Below are 23,438 nucleotides of genomic sequence, written 5' to 3'. Positions count from 1 at the left end.
GATTCATACCAGGAGAGGCACCCACATCTCAACAGTCCTGGTTTGTGACCAGGACATTAAATGAACACCTTTTTCCTCATGTGCCTGCATATTCTTGCTCAGGACTTTGATGGAGCTTGGAGGCCCAGATCCGTGACCCACCAGCGGTGGAGTTTCAGCTGGTGGGCATGCGGGACAGGACCTCTTGGCTGCATTTCTCAGCCTGTGGAACTCCCAGCCCCAGGAAGATCAGCTAACCCCTCTCTCCAATGCTACTTAAGATGCCGGGCAAAAGCTGTGCCATTCCAACATGCTTTTGGTATGGAAAACAACTTCATTCTTGTTCTCCCTTGTTTGATGGCCAGCTGTTTCATTGTTTTGTCTGCTGTGTTGTGTATTTTGGTGGACTTGTGATGATTACATATTGTTCTTTGTTGTATTTGTTAACTACCTTGGGGTGTGGGGAGGGCTTGATGGAAAGTAAAGGTTGGGAAATAAATATCGTAGTAAAAACAAAACAAAACAGAAACATGCCATCCTCTGAACATCTGCATACAGCGCGGTAGCTGGGGCAGCTTCACATTTTCCACCCCACTCTTTGGGAAATGACAACACAGGCAGACTGGGTTCACACAACACGCTAACCCACGCTCAGTGGTGAGTGTGGGTTGTTGCTGAACTGTGAGTTATCCTATTGTCTGAACGCAGTATGTTTTCCACAGCGTGGCTTGTTAACATATATATATATATATATATATACACACACACACACACACACACACATACATATACATACACATACATACACACACACACACACACATACGTATATACATACATACATATGGAAAGGAAAGGTTCCTCTAGGGATGTACGAAAGTCACTTACCTTTTCGAAGGGTGACATTCGCGGTGGGGGAGAGGCGCTCCGTCCCTCCCCCCGAAATTCTGGCTGGGGGGGAGGCGCTCTGTCCCTCCCCCCCCCCGAATCCTGGCCGGCCTGCTCCGCAAATGGCGGCGACCGCAGCCGCCACCATTTGTGTCCCTGCAGTCAGCCGTGATAGGCTACATAAATGTTTACGTAGCCTATCACGGCTGATTTAAAAGAGAAAAAATTTAAAAGAGAAAAAAAAACGTGCGTACGCAAAACGTGCGTACGCAATGTGCGCCCGCCATTTGCGTTCCTTATTTTGACACGTATTAGTCTACATAAACATTTACGTAGACTAAGATGGCAAAAATAAGGGGAACGCAAATAGCATAGCATCTACGCTATTTGCATTCCCCTTATTTTCGCTGTCTTAGTCTACGTAAATGTTTACATAGACTAAGACGTGTCAAAATAAGGAACACAAATGGCGGGAGCCCATTGGCACCGCCATTTGCGTACGTGCGTTGTTGTTTTTTTCTTTTAAATCAGCCGTGATAGGCTACATAAATCTTTACATAGCCTATCACGTTTTTTCGGTTTTTGGGTTTTTTTTACTGGAAATGGTGGCAGCGGCAGCAAGGTTGAACATCGACATCTTGGGAATCAGCAAACTAAAATGGACAGGCATGGGCGAATTTAATTCAGGTGACCATCATATCTATTACTGTGGGCAAGAATCCCTTAGAAGAAATGGAGTAGCACTCATAGTCAACAAAAGGGTGGGAAAAGCAGTACTGGGGTACAAGCTTAAAAACGATAGAATGATCTCAGTACGAATCCAAGGCAAACCATTCAACATCACAGTAATTCAGGTCTATGCCCCAACCGCTAATGCCGCAAAAGCTGAGGTTGATCGGTTCTATGAAGACCTACAACACCTTCTAGAACTAACACCCAAAAAAGATGTCCTCTTCATCATAGGGGATTGGAATGCTACAGTAGGAAGTCAAGAAATCACCGGGATAACAGGCAGGCATGGCCTTGGTGTACAAAACGAAGCAGGACAAAAGCTAATAGAGTTTTGCCAAGAGAACACGCTGATCATAGCAAACACCCTTTTCCAACAGCACAAGAGATGACTCTACACATGGACATCACCAGATGGTCAATATCGAAATCAGATTGATTATGTCCTTTGCAGCCAAAGATGGAGAAGCTGTATACAGTCAGTAAAAACAAGACCTGGAGCTGACTGTGGCTCAGATCATGAGCTGCTTCTTGTTGCAAAATTTCAGCTTAAATTGAAGAACGTAGGGAAAACCACTAAACCATTCAGGTATGACCTAAATAATATCCCTCATGAATATACAGTGGAGGTGAGGAATAGATTTCAGGGATTAGACCTGATAGACAGAGTGCCTGAGGAACTATGGATGGAGGTCCGTAACATTGTTCAGGAGGCAGCAACGAAATCCATCCCAAAGAAAAAGAAATGCAAGAAAGCCAAGTGGCTGTCTGATGAGGCTTTACAAGTAGCTGAGGAAAGAAGGGAAGCGAAAAGCAAGGGAGAAAGGGGAAGATATATCCAACTGAATGCAGAGTTCCAGAGAATAGCAAGGAGAGACAAGAAGGCCTTCTTAAATGAACAATGCAAAGAAATCGAGGAAAACAATAGAATGGGAAAGACTAGAGATCTCTTCAAGAAAATTGGAGATCTCAAGGGAACGTTTTGTGGAAAGACGGGCATGATAAAGGACAAAGAAGGCAGGGACCTAACAGAAGCAGATGAGATTAAGAAGAGGTGGCAAGAGTACACAGAAGAACTATACAGGAAAGATCTGAATGTCCCTGATAGCCATGACAGTGCGGTCACTGAACTTGAGCCGGACATCCTCGAGAGTGAAGTCAAGTGGGCCTTAGGAAGCATTAGTAACAACAAAGCTAGCGGAGATGACAGTCTTCCAGCTGAGCTATTTACAATCCTAAAAGATGATGCTGTTAAAGTGCTGCATTCAATATGCCAACAAATCTGGAACACTCAACAGTGGCCGCAAGACTGGAAAAGGTCAATTCCAATTCCAAAGAAGGGCAACGCCAAAGAGTGTTCAAACTACCGCACAATTGCGCTCATTTCACATGCCAGCAAGGTTATGCTCAAAATCCTACAAGCTAGGCTTCAGCAGTATGCGAACCGAGAACTACCAGAAGTACAAGCTGGGTTTCGAAGAGGCAGAGGAACTAGAGATCAAATCGCCAATGTTCGCTGGATCATGGAGAAAGCAAGAGAATTCCAGAAAAACGTCTATTTCTGCTTCATTGACTACGCTAAAGCCTTTGATTGTGTGGATCACAACAAACTGTGGCAAATTCTGAAAGTGATGGGAGTACCAGACCACCTTACCTGTCTCCTGAGAAACCTGTACGAGGGTCAAGAAGCAACAGTAAGAACCGGACATGGAACAACCGAGTGGTTCAAAATTGGGAAAGGAGTACGACAAGGCTGCATATTGTCACCCTGCTTATTTAACTTATATTCAGAGTACATCATGAGAAACGCCAGGTTGGATGAATCACAGGTCGGAATTAAGACTGCCGGGAGAATTATCAACAACCTCCGATATGCAGACGATACCACCCTAATGGCAGAAAGCGAAGAGGATCTCAAGAGCCTCTTGTTGAGGGTGAAAGAGGAGAGTGCAAAAGCTGGTTTGAAACTCAACATTAAAAAAACTAAGATCATGGCATCTGGCCCCATCATTTCCTGGCATATAGAAGGGGAAGAAATGGAAGCAGTGACAGATTTTACTTTCTTGGGCTCCAAGATCACCGCAGACGGTGACTGTAGCCATGAAATTAAAAGACGCTTGCTCCTTGGGAGGAAAGCTATGGCAAACCTAGACAGCATAGTAAGAAGCAGAGACATCACCTTGCCGACAAAGGTCCGTCTAATCAAAGCTACGGTTTTCCCAGTAGTAATGTATGGCTGTGAGAGCTGGACTATAAGGAAGGCTGAGCGCCGAAGAATTGATGCTTTCGAACTGTGGTGCTGGAGAAGACTCTTACAAGTCCCCTGGACTGCAAGGAGGTCAAATCAGTCCATGCTAAAGGAAATCAACCCTGAGTGCTCATTGGAAGGACAGATACTGAAGCTGAAGCTCAAATATTTTGGCCACCTAATGCGACGAGAAAACTCTCTGGAAAAGACCCTGATGCTGGGAAAGACTGAAGGCAAAAGGAGAAGGGGACGACGGAGGGTGAGATGGCTAGATAGCATTACCGATGCAATGAATATGAACTTGAGCACGCTCCGGGAGAGAGCGCAGGACAGGAAGGCCTGGCGTGCTATGGTCCATGGGGTCACAAAGAGTCGGACACGACTGAACGACTGAACAACAACAACATATTCTAAAACCCTCAGTTTCAAATATTAAAATATTCTAAGGAGAAAAAAGGGGAAAGAAACAGGTTACACATAAACTTCAATAAAAGCAGACCAGGTATCCAAATATAAGTCCATTTGCAAGTTACACCTGTATACCACTCTTTCAAATGTTACTGGTGTTGTTAAATCTTCAATCCATTGCATTATAGGCGGTGAGCTTTTATCCTTCCAGTATCATAGTATCAGTCTGTTAGCAACCACAAGGGCGTAAAAGATCCACATACACTGACCATGTGTCACATTCCAAAAAACAGGTAAGTAACGTATACATCAGTAAATATTAAAGAGTTTTCCAATACAAAATTTACCTGTATAATAACTTCCTCCCAAATGGAGGCAACTATTGGGCATTTCCAAAACATATGAATAAGAGGAGTGTTGGCTTGTTAACGATGCAGTGTGGGCTATTTTTCTCAAACAAAACACCTTGAGGGCCTATGGTTTGTTGTTGGGTTGTTCAGGGTGGTTAACAAGCCACACTGCAGAAAAAGCTCTGCATTCAGACAACACTGTTCAACAATAACCCACACTCAACCACTGAGTACCACATCCTGTTGTACAACTAATCAGCTCCAAAATGTTGTGTGCTTTACTGTGTTAGGGTGCAGCCTCAGAACCAATGAGAAGCTGCACCAGTGCCACTCTGCCTGACTTGCTGCCCTTGCTAAGCCTCTGAGCAAGGTAAGCAACTCAAGTCTTGCCTGCAGTCAACATATCATGAAACCGAGATTGAGAGCAGGGAAGGAAAGAGGAAGAGATGCAAGTTTTCTATTAGGGATGTACGGAGTGTATAAAATCTGTTCCCTCTGTGTTTCCTGGATTGTCAGGCACCTTTCATTCTATCATCCGCCCATTGACAGAACTGGATTTTTTTTGTTTCCAAATTTGTGCAAATTCACAGGTGCGAAATTGCGCAAATTCCCCCGAGATGTGCATTTCACACTTTAGCCTATGGGGGAAATGCACATTTTCGTCTGTTTTTTTGTTTTGTTTTTTTAAAGTTTCCACATTTTTCTACAACATTTGCACAAAATTCGGGAAAGGTAGAAAACTGGTCCGCAAGTCTGCAAAACTCGCCCGACAGGGGGAAAGCTGGTCCGCTGAGGACCCCACAGGCGGGATTCATGAAAATGTGGACTCCTTTGGTTCTGTTGCAGATTTCTCCGACATCCCCAGTTTCTATTTTCAGCAGCAGCCTCTCACTTAATGTCTCCTTCCAGCAACTTGGCCAGAACCCCCAGCGTCCTGTGCCTGACCCTAACGCTTCATTCATCGTTCCATTTTTTCAGCTGATCCGGTGCCATCCCTGCATAAGGAAAGACGCAGATGCAATCATCTCTGCAGCTGCACGTGTCCCTCCTGCCTCTCCTATCCTTGGGAGAAACTCCAGCAATTACCTATTTTAATCAGATGACAGTTACGTAAGACGCACCGCAGGCCCCCAAGCAGATGGATGGAGCCAACGTCTTTGTGTACACAGACGCAGGACAATCGAAGGTGTAATTGTTATTGACACGGATGAGTAAGAGCGAATTCTTCCAAAAGACCCTGGGTGGAAATCTCCAAACTGCTGGACTATAAAGAAAAGCACATGTTACAAGGTCTGGAAGCCAATTTATTGGGGTGGGGGGAGAAAGAGAGAGACGAGAGGGAGAGAGCAGGGCTGCTGTTGTCTTTTAAACCCGCTCCTTCTGTATGCATAATGCAGCCGCTGTTTGACCGCTACAGGATACAAGAGAAAACTGCAAAACCAGCGCTTCTCTGGAGATCAAGAAAGGGGAATCTCTCTGTAGCTGTTTCAGCTTTCTCAGGACTCAGGCTACTCTGAATAAAAGATAGCAAGGGAGACGCGTGCTGTCTGCTAAGCAACTGAGTCAGCTCGCCATCCCTCACTTCATCGAACACACACACACGCATGAAGCACGATCCCAAACATTATTGCTGCAATTATTCAGACTGTCAGGGGCGGGGGGATTCAGGAGCTCCTGAATTTCTGAATCTCTCCCTTCTTTTCATCTGTGAAATTGATCTCTCTTCAAAAGCCCTCCCCCCTCGTTTTCAGTTGTTTTTGGATCCTGAAAAGAGTGCCAAGCACAGATGCCAGAAGAAAGTATGTGTCAATTAGATCTCTCTCTCTCACACACACACACACACGCACACACACACACCCTAACAAAATCCCCCTGCCCTGATTGAAGTTCTTTTGATTCCTCAAGCTGAAAACTAAGGATGGGCAAATCAGCCCATTTCAAGTCCGTGTCACTTTTGCATCTGTTCCCAGGTAAGTCTGTTCACACCTAAGTCTGTGAATGTATTCACTGAATGCCAAATCTGCACCAGAAAATGCACTGAAAGACATATTTTGCAACTATGCCCTGGGCATTAATTGAATGGCTGGTTATAACTTACATGCCCCTCAAACAAACCAATGCAATGATTTTAAATGCATTGTTTCTCAAAACGTGCATTCCTAAACATTTGTATGATGGATGGATGGACTGATTGATGGACTGACTGATTGCACTGAGACAAGAACTGTGTCAGAACAATATGGGGAGTGCAGAACACAGTGGATAACTGAGGACCTGTGGATCAAGTAAGTTCATATCAACGTTCACAGAGATCAGCTTCTCCAAGCATCCCGAGCTGAAATGGAATTTTGCTTTTGGTGATGTTTGGTGGCAACTGTATGCACTGGGGAAAGCGGGGGAGGAACAGAAGCAATCTTCCGACCCCCCTCCCCATTCCTCCACACATCAGCACTGCATATGTGATTAAAAGAAAAATCTCCTTTGCTACTTGACAGGTTAACACAGAAGGATGTTCCCAGGAGAAGTGTTTTCCGCACATTCGAAGGAACGGCAAGGGGACTTAAAGTAGGGGAGAAAAGAGTAGGGTGCATAACCTGTGATGACTTTTCGGCACACTTTGGGGGGCAGGGGAATGACCTTTTTCTAAAAAAAGAGAAAATAGCGATCAGAGACAATAACTAGGCTGACACAACATGCTAAGCCACACTCAGTGGTTAAGTTTGGACTGTTGTTGTAACATGGGTTATCGTGTTGTCTGAATGCAGTGTGTGTTCTGCAGGGTGGCTTGTTAACCATGCAGCGTGGCTTATTTTTCTCAGACAAGCTGGCATTAGAACCCATGGTTTGCCATTGGATTGTTCAGGAGGGTTAACCAGCCACACTGCATGGTTAACAAGCCACTCTGCAGAAAATGTCCTGGGTTCAGACCACACGCTAACCCACGGTTCAACAACAACCCACGCTCAGCCGCTGAGTGGGGGTTAGTGCGTTGTGTGAACAGCCCCAGTAGCAGAGTCAATAGGACCCTCTTTAGAAAAGAGAGAAAGGGCTGGTGTTATGGCTAGGCATGGTTGGCGTTATGGCCAAGCATGGTTGGGTATCTGCCAAAGGCCCAACTCCCAGCAAGACTGCTTGTTCCCCTGCCTCTCGCTCTGGCCCAGACAACGGCGTTGGTGAGAAGGAGGAGCAGGAGACGCTGTGGCCTACTCGCTCCCTGGCTCTCGGCCTGCCAGGAAAGTAAGTGGCAGCAATGGTGAGAAAGAGGACAAAGAGTAGCCAGTGACCATGGCAGTGAGAAGGCCGACTCACGGAGGAAGGGGGCCCACTGGGGGTGGGTAGCTGAAGGGCCCTCAGGACCCTGAAGCCAACACTGTTCCCCCCTCTCGCTTTCATTCATGCTTCGAACTGTTTTGCCATTGCTTTCCCATTATGGTGCAAGAACTGACACCAGTCAGCAGGTGGGGTTACCAGGGTTATAGAGACTGTGTACGAAGGAACAGAAATCCAGAACACAAAAGGGAAACTGTGCAACTCAAATCAGTAAAACTGAGTTGCACTTCCCACCTTTTGCAGTTTGGATCAGTGGAGGCTGGTGGCGCCTTGGAGAGCTCAGAGTTCTGATGGGTTCTGACTGAAAGCCGGGGCAGATTCTACACCCCACGGACATCAGAGCCACCAGCCTCCACTGGTCTGGGTTTCTGTTTGCAAGTGAACAGTCTGTAGAACCCTAGTAACGCAGCCCTTCGGTGGCAGAGATCGTTTTCCATCGGGGGCGCTCTCAGTCCACAATGCATCTGTGCAGCATCCTTGCCCAGATGCATTGTGGGCTGAGATGGCCCCTGGCAGAGGAGGATTGCTGCCACTGCTTTCCTGCAGCAGCAGAAACTCTTTAAAAAAAAAGGAACAGGGAGTCTAAAGAAGGAGAAGAAGCCTCTGATTTTGCTAACGTCTCTGACCACACAATAGACGAGTCATCTGCATTTATCCAGCCCACCCTCACCTTGGCAGCAAATGCCTCCCGTTCTGCCACAGCCCCCCAAAAATGATTCTGAGGTTCTGAGGACAGGAACATAAGCTACTTTATCCATAGTCAGACCCTTGGTCCATCTAGCCCAGTACTGTCGACACTGACTGGCAGCAGTGGCTTTCCAGGATTTCAGGCAGGTTTCTTTGCTAGCCCTACCTGGAGATGCTGGGGATCGAATCTGGGACCAGGAAGGGGAGGCACTTTCTGACCAGCCCTAGTAGGCATCAAGGGGGCAACTTGCCGAGGTGTGTGTGTGTGTGTGTGTGCATGAGAGAGAGAGAGAGAGAGACTGAGACTGCTTGGAAGATCGGTGTTCATACAGAGGTTGCACATCTGCACTCTATGAGCGGTAACATCCTCTGAGTCCTCACCAGTTAGCAAGATGCTATATAGAGGAAGCATTCATACAAACAAAAACACTGCCCTGAAGTGTTCAGAGGTATTTCATTTAGGGGGAAAAATGGAATTGTGGAGGGGGACCCCTATGCACATAATAGAGATTTACAAAATCATGTATGATTTTGTGTGAAGGAGAGCCAGTGTGGTGTAGTGCTTAGAGCGCTGGACTCAGGAGACATGGGTTCTAGCCCCACACCCCCTCGCCCTCTGCCATGAAGCTCACTGGGTGACTTCGGGCCAGTCACTGACTCTCAACCTATCCCACCTCACAGGGTTGTTGTGAGGATCAAATGGAGAGGACGAGGAAGGTCATGCACGCCACCTTAGCCTCCTTGGAGGAAAGGCAGGATATAAATGTAACAAATGAACAAATTAAAAAAGAACAGTGCGGGGGGGGGGTCCCACATAAGACTTGAACTCAGGGCCATCAGTAGATTCGGAAAGTCCTTTGCACGGTGCATCATTAATTTGGGGGGGATTAGAGCAATCCATGGTGGACAGATAGTCTGTCAAGGGCTACTAGTGTGCTATCTTCTTCAGAAGCCATCTACTTCTGACTACCAGATGCTAGTGGGTGGGTGTGCACGCACGCACATGTGCACACAGGAACCATGAAAACTGGCTCTTCCCTTCACACCTTGCTTGTAAGCTTCACAATGGCACATCAGCTACTGTACTGTAGAGCTACTAGGCTCTATGGACCAGCAGGACACTTCTTATGGGGTCAAGCAACAGGACATGACTGGGACCTCTGCAAGCTCAGCCTATGGTGAAGCTTGTGCGGACTCAGGAGCCAGGCCAGGCCCAGAAACTTGAGAGGATCTGGTGGAACTCCATCAGGCCCTTCAGTCACCTGACCCCCACTGAGCTGCTAGCTACCATACCAGTTCCTGGCCAGGTCTGATGATGGTGGCAGCACCACTGAGCTCCAGCAGAGAGCAGGAGAGACAAGCCACAAGGGGGCTTCTAACACATCGGAAGTGCAGAGATGTGGTAAGAGATGTGGTAGAATGTGTGGGGTGCCAGTATGGGCTTGGGCGAGCGCTTTCCTAGGCAGTTGCTAGGGCAAATCAACACTCAGTCAACAGTTGTCTATGTTTTCCCTGATGACTAAGCTCCACCTGGTGAGGGACAGCTCTTCACACACTGATCTGGTTGTTTGTGTAGACTCCTGTACATTTTATGAACAGTTGAAGTTACTGAATCTTTTTAAAAAAACTTTCTACACATTTATCGTCATCATCATCTAGCGCTCTTCAAGATCTTGAAAGGCTGTCACAGAGAGGAGGGCCAGGATCTCTTCTTGATCATCCCAGAGTGCAGGACACGGAATAATGGATTCAAGTGACAGGAAGCCAGATTCCGGCTGAACATCAGGAAACGTCCTGACTGTTAGAGCAATACGACAGTGGAACCAATTACCTAGGGAGGTGGGGGGCTCTCCCACACCGGAGGCATTCAAGACGAGGCTGGACAGCCACTTGTCCGGGATGCTTTGACTGGGGCACCTGCATTGAGCAGGGGGTTGGACTCAATGGTCTTATAGGTCCCTTCCAACCCTATGATTCTATGATTCTATGAGGCTGGGCAGCCATCTGTCATGGATGCTCTGACTTGGATTCCTGCATTGAGCATGGAGTTGGACTCAACGGTCCTATAGGCACCTCCCAACCTTACTATTCTATGATTCTATGATCTTCATCTCTGACTGGCAGCTACCTTCCAAGATCTCAGATCCATCAACATCAACATCCATCCATCATCAACATCTCCTACCTGATCCCCGCCCCCCGACTGGCGATGATGTGGGTTGAACCTGAGACCATCTGAATGGAGAGCAAATTCTCTACCTGAGCTACGGTCTCTCCCCAAAGGCTAGGAGAGAAAGCCTCCTGTGACAGAAGCCGTTTCCACCCACAGTAGTGCCTCGCTCCAGCCATGCCGTTCTTTTTCACTCTTCTGCCTGATGCTGCGGGTCTCAAAACTGGGCACTCTGGCAGCGAGGCTGAGGTGACTCTCTCTCTCTGGACCGGCGTGGAAGCTCTGTGCTGTACTCGAGTGCCACCACCACAGATGGCAAGGAAGTGGCATTGCAGCTACCAGCTCAGCAGGAATCAGGTGACACAAGAGGGACCAGTTAGGTCCCTTCAAGTCACTGGTTCTGGCCTAGGTCCACCATCTGAGTGGCCCTAGCTTCTGGAGGAAAACAAACCTGACTCCCCCTCCTGCCTTGCTTTCTTGGCCCCAGGTATTTAAGTTGTCTGCATGTGCTTTCTGTAACATCCTTCAAACCGGTGAGGAGGATTCTATCGCTCCCTATGCTCAGATTTCTGACCGGGTGCATAATTCCCCACTCTTTTAATTAAAGGCCCTTTTGTGCCCATTTTACACTGCTACCTGCCTTGGGTGCACCCCGCTGCCCCACCCTAGGGACACTTTTGGGTGTTTCCTCGTGCCCCTAATGACTGAGCACTGATGTGAACTGGGGATCCCACCTCCAATCCCCAAGCTCCACCCACTACACCACCCTTCCCACAAACCGGATGCCCTCCAGGTGTTCTAGACTACAATTCCCAGCATGCCTGACCGTTGGCTGTGCTGTAGAAAAAACAAAGGCTGCTGCTGACAATGGGTGCAGAATCGGGCTTGAGTAAGGGAGACCTGGGTTCAAATCCTGTTAGTTCTATCTAGCCCACTGAGATGAAGATAAAATGGGGGTGGATCCCACATAAGCCACTTCCAGCTCCTCGGAGAAAGGAAAGAATAAAGAGGTGATCAGTAAATAAGAATAAGTGATCGACAGAACTAATCTGAACTAATTCAACTCCGGTTCAACTCACATGGCTTCTCTGGGAAACCTACTCTTCCTCAGCAATAGAAAAGCATTTAAGGGGGCAGTCCTACGCAAGTTTAGACTGCAAAACGTCTCATGGCTGCCTGGGGAATGCTGGGAGCTGCAGGACATTTTTTTTTCTGTCTAAACATGCATAGAATTGCACCTTAAAACCGACAACACTGAAACTTTTGCAGCATGGACCACCCCTGCAAAAGCTGATAGATAGCCCAGAGAAATGGCGGAACAAGGAGATGATGAATTCAAGGGCTTTAAATCCTCTCTCTCTCTCTCTCTCTCTCTCTCTCTCTCTGTGTGTGTGTTTGTGTGTATGTGTGCGTGCATGCGTGTGCATAATAAACATACTGCTTCTCTCTTTCCCTCTCTCCCCTGCTGCTTCCATAGCGCGTTCTTTACAACATCGAATAAACATTCGAACGACAGGAATCTGGCTTCAAGCTACCATCTCATTAGCTCTACAGTAATGAGTAATATTTGGGGGTACTTCATTTGGTTGTTAATGTTGTTCTCCTTTTTTCCTAATACATTTCATTAGGCGGCTTGTTCCTGAGCAGCCAGGGGAGGGTGGGTCAGGATTGCCTTTAACCAGCCAGAAGAGTTCAAGTCCGATATATCTCATGACAGTGCTATGACAGGTACAAAAAAATAATAATAAACATACATCAAAATCCAAAGCAGGTGAAATCCAGCATTTGGGATTAAAAAAAAAAAATACCTGCAGGATTCCAACTGTGAATGATTTGGAATCAACGTTAATGCCCCAGGCTACCACCCATGTTAGATGCATGCACTAAGGTCAGGGGTGGGGAACCTCTTTCAGCCTGAGGGCCGCATCCCAGTGATGGGTGGGGCCAAAGGAAAAGGGGTGGGGCCAAAGGAAAAGGGGTGGGGCCTGAGGCAAAAGGGGTACCCCCCCCCCAATGCCGGCATATTGTAGCTTCAAGCTGTTCCTGCCGGTAACTCACCCCAGGAGAGACATGTTGACCTTTCAGAATGGGAAAGAAACTGCACAAAAAGCCAGGAAACCCCCATATGATCAGTGATTGTGGGGGGGGGAGGGCGGAAAGGGACATGGAATTCTGGGGAACCCCAGAGGGCCAGATAGGAGCCCAGGAGGGCCAGAATTAGCCCCCGAGCCTGGGCTTCCCCAGCCCTGACCAAGGTACTAAGGAAGAGGGAATCATGGAATGCACACGTCATTCAGGGACGCCACACCTCCAGGGTATGGAGGCCCGCATCTCTCTCTCCCACTCTCTCACTTCCTCTTTCTCATGGGGCAAAGGTGCCAGGCAAACCTGAGACCCTGCACCCTTCACAGATGGAGACCTGCAAAACACCTGGTTGCTGCACTTGGCACTGGAGAGCAGGGACCCTGGGGTACTTTTAAGGCATTGGGCTGGGCTGGGCTGTCCAAAACTCACTTCTTCCCCAAAGGGATGCCCCCTGCACTGGACAGCCTATCTGGGCTCAGACAATCCCCTCTCAACCTCAGCTCGCTCTCTCCCTCTCCCTCCTGCCCAACAGATGATTGGTCGGCCCAGCTCCACTTGGCTCTTCCCTCCACAGCAAAGCTCTGCTCCCATGGGTCCAGCAACCAAAATGGGGCAGCTGCTTGCAGGGTCCTAGAAAAGAGGACGCATCTTTCCCTCTGTATCCTTCGCCACAGCAACAGTCTCTCTCCACGCTCCCTGATTATTCCAGGGCGAAGGGGGCCCATCTTAGGGTGCACCCAAGCCCCCTCTCCCTCACCCTTATGGGACCCCCGCTTGAATGCTGCTATTCCCACCAGGAGTCCAGAGGGCACTGTCTCTAGCTAACCACATCTCTGGAAGGTGCTTGGCCTGCTCAGCTATGAAACCTTCCCCGGCCGGGTGCCCTCCAGATAGGTTGGACTACAACTTCCATCAATCCCACCCAGCATGGCCAACGGACCTCCACAGAACATGTTATTCCCCTGCTGGGTGGACACGATGGGTGTTGTAGTCCAAAATATCCAAGGGGCACCAGGTTGGAAAAGTCTGGATTCATCCTTCTTCCATGCTTTGTGGAAGAGATCTTGGCAGGTGCCTCCATCCAAGTTTCCTCCAGTTCCTCAGAAGGCATAACAGGGAAGGTGCCAATCCCCTGTGTCCCCTCAATGTTGGGTGTCCATGCCTCCTTCTCTCTCTCGGGGCTAATTCTCACCTCTGTACGTTCACCCCTTGATGGCCGCGGCGCCAGTGGCGAGCCATACATGTGGATCAGTCATGACAGATCCATGCCGAGAACTTTCCCATATCCCCCAATATTTCACAGCTGGAAATCAGGACCTCCTTGAGTTCACGGCCTCTGTCCACCATCCCTACGCATTGCCGAAGGCTCTCATCCATTCGCTGCTATGCTCTCTTTGTTTACCAGGCCTGTTCTCCACCTGTCTGGAAGCCGAGAGGGTATAGGTTCTTTTGGTTAAGGATATACTAGAAAACCACATCTGCCCCCAGCTGATGGGGAATAGCTATAGCTCAGGGGTAGAGCACCCACTTTGCATGTAGAAGCTCACAGCTCCCTTCCCAGCATGGGATCGAAACTCTACGAGAGCCACCACCAGTCAGTGAGGAAGAAACAGACGCTGCCTGAAGTGGAAGGAACAGATTGTGATACTTCACACTGCAGCTGGCGCATCTCGATTTCTGAATGTTCGCCGAAGAACTCCTTGCAAGTAGACAACTAGCACAACAGGGAACAAGATGGAGTAAAACCTCTTTTTCAAGTATTTAATGAATAAGCCCTACAAAATTAAGAAAAGGAGGAAGAGAAAGAAGCAGAATACAATGACCCAAACGTATCAGTGACAGAATGGGGAGGGGGGCAGAGAAGAAGAAAAGACAGCATACAGATCAAATTGATTTATGACACCCCTGAAAACTGGTATCATTCGAAATCAGTATTTTGATTTCAGTAAATAAAAGATGCCCGTCGCTTTTGCCTCAGTAAAAGTGGACGTCTGAAATTGGGACTACTAAACCATGTCTTTTAATTTATCCAGGACTAGAACCTTTCTCCCTGCTTTGCTTGTTTTCTACTTGTAGGGAGTTGTTGCTGTTTCATGTTGGGGTGATTAAAAAAAATGGCACACACGCACGCACACGCACACAGCTTCTAGCCTGAAGGGGATACAATCCACATCCAGGTTTTACCACTTGATTCTGCTGCATCGGTAGACCAGGGCATAACTGTGAGTCTCTGAGCAGTGCAAAACCAAATAAACACCAGAGCTTCATAAAAGCCCTGCTGAATCAGACCAAGGTGAGTTCAGCTTCCTTCTTCCGACAGAACCCCCGGCAGAGGGCTCTGGAAGCTATAACCAAGGTACAAAGGGGAACAGAATGTTGTGGCGAAGAGACTGAGCCATGAATCAAGAAGACCCCAGTTTGAATCTCGCCTCGACAGCGAACTTACTAGGTGGCCTTGGGCAACCTGTTCTCTCTGAGCCTCACCCCCCCCCTCCCATCTGCAATGCAGGGGATAATAAGGATAATAATACTGACTTAACACAGGGTTGTAGTACGGATGACAGTTAGATTAATGCATGCAAAGCATTTCGAACACTACGCAAATATGGAGGTGTTATTGCTAGACCCCAGTATCTGCAACTCAGAGAGGTATGCTGCCTATGTTACGGACTTTCCACGTAGCTACTGTGGCTAATTGCTCTTGTGAGCCCAATCGTTCATGAATGCTTAACGCTTTATATTAAGCAAACGCACATTCAAGCCCCCGGTCAGCACCACAGCTCGTGTTCCAATCCGAGGAAGAGTGATCCAGACCCTTGATCCTTTCGGTTGCCCGATAGATAATACCCTTTTGGCCATGGAGTGAGGACAACAGTGCACAGTATTCCAAATACAACTGCACCATACATGAACTGTGACCGGGGTAGGCTTGTTTCCCAACCCCTTCCTAAGAATTCCTACCATGTCATTGGCTGTGGTTTTCACGATGTTTTCACACATGTTTGATTCCAGTGGGCTGTACTGAGGGAGATGTGAGGGAGAGCAGGGCCAGTCCAACAGTCATAATTCCCCCCGCCTCTTCCCTCCTCTTCCCTTTTTCCTTGTGTGTCGTGTCTTGCAAGCCTGCAGGCAGGGCTTGTCTTACTGATTATATGTAAGCCATTCCTTGAGCCGTTTTGGCTGAGAAGGATAAAAACAATGTAAATAATAATAACAAATAACTCCCTCCCCCTCTCTAGATTCAAGTTAGCGCACACACACACACACACACACACACACAAACGGTAAAAAGCCATTTGAACTGTATGGCAGACACATTTGTCAGACTTGCATTAGTGGGTGAAATTAACCCAATGGACCCAATCCAAGAAGGGTCCAAGATTCTGCGTGGGTATTCCGACCTGGATGGGAAATTGCATGCACATCAGAGATCTGCTGTTGAGGAGATGCTGGATTTGGTTGCCTCCCCACCCCTTCCCACGAAACATGCATTTGTGGCGGTCTCAGTTCCTTTTAAATCGCTTTTCATGTGCTCCTCACTTGTGCTATCGTTTTGTGTTCTCCTGGATCCACCACAGCTCGGTACACTAGTAATTGTGCCATGGCTGTATCACACGAGGCCATCGTCCTTGCAATATGAAGGGACAATGACCATCCGATTCAACAGATGTGCCAGAACAGCATTGTATGTACAGCTCTCTTCTATAGCCACTGAAGCCAGACAAATCACAGGCATGCACACACCACAATGAAAATGCTAGGAAAGAGCCGCATGGGTCTTGCAACACCCTAGACCCTATTTCTATCCGGGCATCTGTGTTCAACTGACTGACCACAGGCTTGAAAAAAGGACCAGCAAAACAGGAGGCCTGATTTTCCCCACCCAATACATTTTGCTGGCATCGTTGATTTGACTGAGACTTTCTTATTTCGGGGAGACTCCCCCCAACCCCTGTCTTAGAATTCATTGTAAAAATGTAGGATCAGAACCACAAACTTGCAGTGTCCCCATATTGAAAGTGAGGCATAAAAAGAAACCAGACCCCCTGTGGGGTCTTCAAGTTGTTAAGTTTTTGGAAAAACTAATTCTGGAAAAGCGAGTTTCTCCTTATTCCCCTGCCCTCCTCTCCCAATACAACAGTGGGTCCAAATACTGGTTTATGGCATTTTGCAACAGTCATAATAAAAACCATGTTACGTAAGACTTCCACACCAGCACTCTTGAAGAAAGGCCCCAGTTTGCTCCTGTCCTCATATGAGATTATTTGTCTCCTCCCACTCAGATCCACAAGAAGATTGCGATACACTTCAAACAACATAAATGGCTATGAAAGCAAATTAATATAATCGCAGCTGACAGATTCCACTAGAGAAGTGTTTTCTAGCTTCTGCAACTGGCACATCGTACACGACGAGCATCAGCAAGTCAGATGTACCGCCTAGCATGAGAACAGCCAAGCCAAATCGTCAAGAAAGGTGAGCATGATTGACAGGACAGAAAAAGGAGGCAGGGGTCATCTAGTCCACCACCAACCCACTGTGACAGAGGAGATAAGAACATAAGAACCTAAGAAGTGCCCTGCTGGATCAGACCAAGGTTCCATATAGTCCAGCATTTTGTTCACATGGTGGCCACCCAGCTGTTGACCAGGAACCCACAAACAAGGCATGGTCACTTGCGGTAAAAGACCCTGCACATCCACGAACCCTTTGCTCACGAAACAACTTGTTCCCTCCAGGCACAACAAGCAGAAAGCAAGAGCGAATATGCTGGGTCCATCTGGCAAAGGGTTCTTAGCATAAACACACCACATTTAATGACCAGGATGACCATAACTCAGTGGTGAAGATCACACTTTGCATGCAGAACGTCCCAGCTTTGATCCCTGGCATCTCTGATTAAAAGGGCCATAGGGAAGGACCCTATGAGTCCGTGGAAAACTGCTGCTGGTCAAAGTCCAGCGTACCGGATGAGATGGTCTGATGGATTGTCTCAGTGGAAGGCAGCTACTTATGACAGCTCCTCTCCAGTCATGGGGTGCAGAGGAGCAGTTCTTGGGGGCGGGGGCAAGATTTGAGGACACAGCAAATGGAATATATCTTTCATGAACTCATCGCAAGGACTAACTCCAGCATGCTCGGGGAACTGACAGCCAGCACTCATTTCTGCAAGAGAGAGAACTGTGCAATCAGTTCAGCACCCAGGGCATGAACGTCCATGCTTCCTCCACAGCACCCAGCCAATGCCCTTGGTACTGTTCAGGCTGGGATGGAGCAGGAGAATGACAGCAGAGTTCTAGGTTAACCCCTCGCATCCCTTTGCCTTAACAAATCTCACACACACACACACACACACCGACTGCAAAACAAAACATGCTATAAGCAGGATCCAAAACTGCTTTACAAAATGCTCAGTCGATTATGAGGTGTCCACACCCATGGGTAGATTTGCATAGAAAAAGGCAGGGGTGTTTGTGCGTGTGCGTAAGGCTGTGTATAAAATCAAGCTCCATATGTTTGCCCTCTTTCTCCCCAAACCAGGAGTCTACTGCATCCCAGTGGACAGACACATGAAGGACAATTTGGCTTTCACAACACCCCCCCCCAACATACACACACACACACACACACACACACACACGGAGTTTGCTACAGAGACACAGACTCTCCCAGGAATGGCAAGCAATTTCACTTCCAAACTGTGCCATCAAACCGATCCTGTGTTTGCAGTTCCTGGGCGACATTGACGTGCATATAAACCTGAGTCCTTGAACAGGGAATGAGCGACTGAGAGGCATGCCGCTTAAACCCATGCCTTGGTGATGGGCAGCGGGGAAGTTCACCATCTAAATGTAGTAGTAGTAGTAGTAAGTAGTAATCATCATCTCATCATCCGCAATTGCATGCAGCAACTAATTAAAGAATGCAATTTCCTCCCCCTTTTGTCTTGCCAAGATTCAAATGCCCAAAGATGCCACATACATTGGAGGCGCTCTGCCTGGGCACATGTCTGAGTGTGTGCCTGAGGACTGTTGCATAAACAACTTATGGGTTCTATTCATGTGTCTCTATATGTAGATCCATTAGCCAATGGATGGCAAGTTCTTGCAAGAGGACAGAGATAAATGCACGCACACTACATCACTTCACTGCACATATTCCGTTTCTCAGCAATCTTCTGGGAGCCGATCAGTGTGTCTGTGGTTGGCTGGAATTTGTGTCCTCTGTGTGTGTGTGTGTGTGTGTGTGTGTCCTTCTCCTCTGCCTTTTTCAATGAATGATCCTGAGGATCTAATCCTGTGCACACTTACTTGGGAGGAAGTCCCATGGAAGTCCAGACCGAAGTGCATCAAATTGGGCTTGAAGCATCCGCCACAGCTGATGTGCAAACTGCACTGGCCCAAGGAAAGGCTCTCTCAGACCACATAAGCACACTGTTTGTTAAACTGCGCAATCTGTTTGACCCCAATCCATGGTTAAGATCAGGAGGGGAGGGAAACAGCTGCAATATCTGCGGGCGAGATCCCAAGCGCCCTGATCCGGAGCCCAAGCTGCGGTGGGTCGATCAATCCGTCCCAGTCCTGAAGGTTCCCAAGGCACAAGGGTCCTTTCCTTCAAGGAGGAGCATGTCTCGTTCTAGGACAAGTCTGCCATAAGGAAGCTGAAACAGATTCTCCCAAAGCAGACAAGAAGCACTCAAAGGGGAGGAAAAGAAGTCTGGGCAGAATGAGCAAAAGAGCAAAAGACCTAGACAAGAGAGGGTGTCCCCTGTTTCCCTGTTTCGCTCACTGGCAAGCTGGATTTCCATCCATCCAGTTCCTTTGGCTGATAGAAGTTAAGCAGAAGGTCATTCCACACACCCCACACCCCAGCATCTTCAGCGGTTCACACAGAAAATCCTTTAAATCATCCAGCCATCCAATAACCTATATCCATCTTTCCAAGCCCATCAGGCGCTCCCAGACCTTGCCAAACGAACGCATTTCGGTCACCCCCCCACCCTTCATTGCCACCGAGTTCTCCCCCCATCCCAAAAGACAAGAACCCCCTCCTCCCCTCCGTTGAGATCTCTTACCTGGTAACTAAAAACCGCTGTATCCACATTGTCACGTCCGGGATCCCAGAAACGGGGTGGTGGTGGGGCGGGGGGGGGGATCAAATATTCGCTGCCCCAGCCATGTGCGCTACCTGGGGGTGCATAAGAGGGGGGCGGCGGAAAGGGGTCCTTCGGCTCGGGCGACAGGAGAAGGGGAGGAGAGAAGTCGCGGAGAGGAAGAGTTCGCGGAAGCGAGGGGGCGGCTGGCGGAGTGGGGGCGAGGGGCTGCTTCTGTTCGAGCCCCTCGGGAGTTCGGGGGCGGGCGCCTATTCCAGCCCCCGCATCCCGGGGGCCCCCAAAGTGGGCGCCCAAGTTTTTCTCTTTGGAAGGAGGGGGCTCGTTCGGCCCGAGGGCTGAGGGGGCGCAGGCTACAGGGGGCGCAGCCCTTGGGGCGCCTCCCCCGGCTGGGGGCAGAGAGCCCCCCGAGGGGCTCCGGGAGCCATGGGATGGCGGGGGCGACCTCCACGCGCCCCGGCCCGCGGCCCTTGTCGGCGGGGAGGGGCCGGCGGCCAGCCTCGGCGAGAGGGGCCGGGGGCTCGCGGCGAGCGGCTCCTCCGACGGGCAGCCAGGCGGCGGCGGCGCGGCTCTGCTCCCGCTGCAGCGCGCTTCCTCGCCTCCGAGTCGCGCCGCCGCCGCCGCGTGGTCCAGCTCCGCCTGACGTCACCCCCCCCCCCAGCTAGTTGGCCGGGGGGGTGAACCCCGCCGCCCGAGCGCCCCCCCTGCCGGCCGCCGCGCCGCGGAGCGGGGGCTCGCCGGGGCGGGCGGAGAGAGGGGCGGGGGCCAAGGCGGGCGCCGGCGGGGGGGGGGGGCAGTGCCGCGCAGTGCTTGGATCCGGCCGGCTGGTAGACTGCCACTGACTCGGGGGCTCCGCCGTCGGGGCCGAACGGCGTGGGCAGACCTGCCCGCCAGGAATGGCTCTCTCTCTCGTTGCCCTGCGGAAAAAAACACCGCGATGAGAAACTCAGGAGAGCCCGGCTGCATCAGACGAAGACGAAAGGCGGCGCGCCTGTCCTGGCCTTCTCCAGCCTGGTGTTGGCTGGGGATGATGGGAACCTGTCGTCCGGGGAAGGCCCGCCCAGCTGGGGACGATAGGAGCTGCAATCTAGGGAAGGCTCTTTGGCTGTGCTGGCTGGGGCTGAGAGGAGCTATAGTCCAGGGAAAGCTCTTCAGCCATGCTGGCCAGGGATGATGGGAGCTGGAGTCCGGGGAAGGCCCTTTGGCCCACCCAGCAGGGCATGATAGGAGCTGCAATATAGGGAAGGCTCTTTGGCTATGCTGGCTGGGGCTGAGAGGAGCTATAGTCCAGGGAAAGCTCTTCAGCCATGCTGGCCAGGGATGATGGGAGCTGTGGTCCGGGGAAGGCTCTCCAGCCATGTAGGCTAGGGATGATGGCACCTGCAATCCAAGGAAGGCTCTTCACCCATGCTGGCTGGGGATGATAGGAGCTGTAGTCCAGGGAAGGATCTTTGGTCATGCTGGTCAGGGATTATGGGAGGTGTAGTCCGGGAAAGGCTCTCTGGCCATGCAGGCTAGGGATTATGGGACCTGCAGTCCAGGGAAGTCTCTCCAGCCATGCTGGCTGGTCATTGTGGGACCTGCAGTCCAGGGAAGGCTCTTCAGCCATGCTGGCTGGGGATGATGGAAGCTGCAGTTGGACACATGCATCGGGTCAGGGCTGGCTGACCTGGTTCATCCTATTTCCAAGTGCAGCTGCTCAAACGTTGCTCAGAAACTCACCTCTAGGGCATCCCCCACTTTGCGTCTCCTGGCACTGGGAGTCCCGAGGTAGACTGCTTCTGGACATGGAAGGTTCCTTGAGCTCTCAGGGCTATGGCAGCAGTGGTTGAGCAGCTGGGCATTTAGAATGGATCTAACCCTTCATAGTTTTCTTTTCCTTGTATTTGTTTGGGTAAGTCTCGTTTTGGTCACCCCCACTGCACATCGCCCCAGCATCCATGAGGATGATGGATGGAGCTGAACTATTTTCAATACGTTAAGAGACAAACGCAGGTCCATCTGCCTCTGCTCCAGCAGTGGCCTGCCAGACGTCCCGAGGAAGCCCACAAGCAGGACAGGGAAGCAAGAGCTCCACCTTACTGGTTTCCCCTCGTCTTGGTTTCCGGAGATAGGCTGCCCATTGACTGAATAGCTGTTGATGCCCCCACCCACAGGATAAGAAGGTGAGCAGAGTGCTGACAGACCGCCTCCCCCAACCTGGAACCCTCCCGGTGATTTGGACTGCAACTTCCAGCAGCCCCAGCCAGCATGGCAAGTGGTCAGGGATTATGGGGGTTATAGCCCGAAACATCTGGACTAGGGTCCCAGGTTGAGGGAGGAAGGATCAGAGAAAGTGTCCACAAGAAGCTTAGGAACATAAGGAGCTGCCTTGTACTGAGTCCGAACCCTGTCCCTGGTCCATCTATGCTGGTGATTGAACATGAGGCCTTCGGCATGTGGAGCATGTCTTCTCTACCACTGAGCTATGCTTCTGTGGTGCCCACAGGGAGGACCTGAAGGGAACAGTCCTCCTCATCCAATTTCTCTCCCTCAGCACCTGCTATTCAGAGAGGTATCCTGCCTCTGAACATGGAGTTTCTGTGTAGCCATCATGACTAATATTTATTTATTTATTTATTTATTTATTGCATTTATACCCCGCCTTTCTCCCTCTCGCAAGGAACTCAAGGCGGCTTACATTATCCTCCTCCTCACCGTTGTATCCTCACAACAACAACCCTGTGAGGTAGGTTGGGCTGAGAGTCTGTGACCTGATAGAGGTAGATATATCCATTTTTTTCCCATCTATTTTAAAGCCATCTGGTGTAGTGGCTAGAGTGCCGGACTGGAGCCAGGAGATCCAGGTTCTAGTCCCCACTAAGCCGTGGAAGCTCGGTGGGTGAGTTTGGGCCAGTCACACAGACTCTCAGCCCAACCTACCTCACGGGGTGGTTGTTGTGAGGATAAGATGGAGAGCAGAAGGATAATGCACACTACCTTTGGTTCCTTAAAGAGGAAAAAAGGCAGGATATAAATGTAGTAAATAAATAAATAAATAAATCCATCAGATCTTGTGGCAGTGAGTTCCGTATGTTCCTTATGTATTTTGTGCAGGAAAATGTGCTATTTGACTGTACGGCTCACCTTGTTTTATTTGGAAGTTTCTGTCCAAATAAATGGCAAACAACAAGCAAACAAAAAAAAAGTGACACCATTTAGGAAGGGCAGGGGGCAATGCCCCCCCTACTCAATTATTATTAATGTATTTATTACATTTCTATACCGCCCAATAGCCAAAGCTCTCTGGACTGTTCACAAAAGAAAATGATAAAATGATAACATAGAACAACAGAGTCAAACATAATATAAACCCTTTACAACCGAATAAAACCAGAGTAAAAACCAGTAGAATAAGAAGGACCTTGGCACCCAAAAGATCATAACATATGTACGAGACAAGCCTCTCTGGGG

The 23,438-nt window shown here is 49.4% G+C and overlaps 1 protein-coding gene across 1 annotated transcript in view; it reads right to left on the bottom strand.

Annotated features, from left to right (window-relative positions):
* Positions 1-20,588, bottom strand: part of AJAP1 (adherens junctions associated protein 1) — a 214,322-nt gene extending 193,734 nt beyond the window's left edge. The window contains exon 1 of the mRNA XM_084821532.1: positions 19,950-20,588. Within this exon, the coding sequence (XP_084677658.1) occupies positions 19,950-19,978 (29 nt within the window). The 5' untranslated portion in view covers positions 19,979-20,588. The remainder of the gene's footprint in view (positions 1-19,949) is intronic.
* Between the last annotated feature and the right edge of the window lie 2,850 nt (positions 20,589-23,438).

The sequence above is a fragment of the Heloderma suspectum genome, chromosome 15, assembly GCF_057233095.1.
Source record: "Heloderma suspectum isolate Gila_16-S chromosome 15, 16-S_ref, whole genome shotgun sequence".
Classification (NCBI taxonomy): Eukaryota; Metazoa; Chordata; class Lepidosauria; order Squamata; family Helodermatidae; genus Heloderma; species Heloderma suspectum.
The sequence above is the reverse complement of the archived record's forward strand: the minus strand, read 5'-3'. Positions and strand labels throughout refer to the sequence as shown.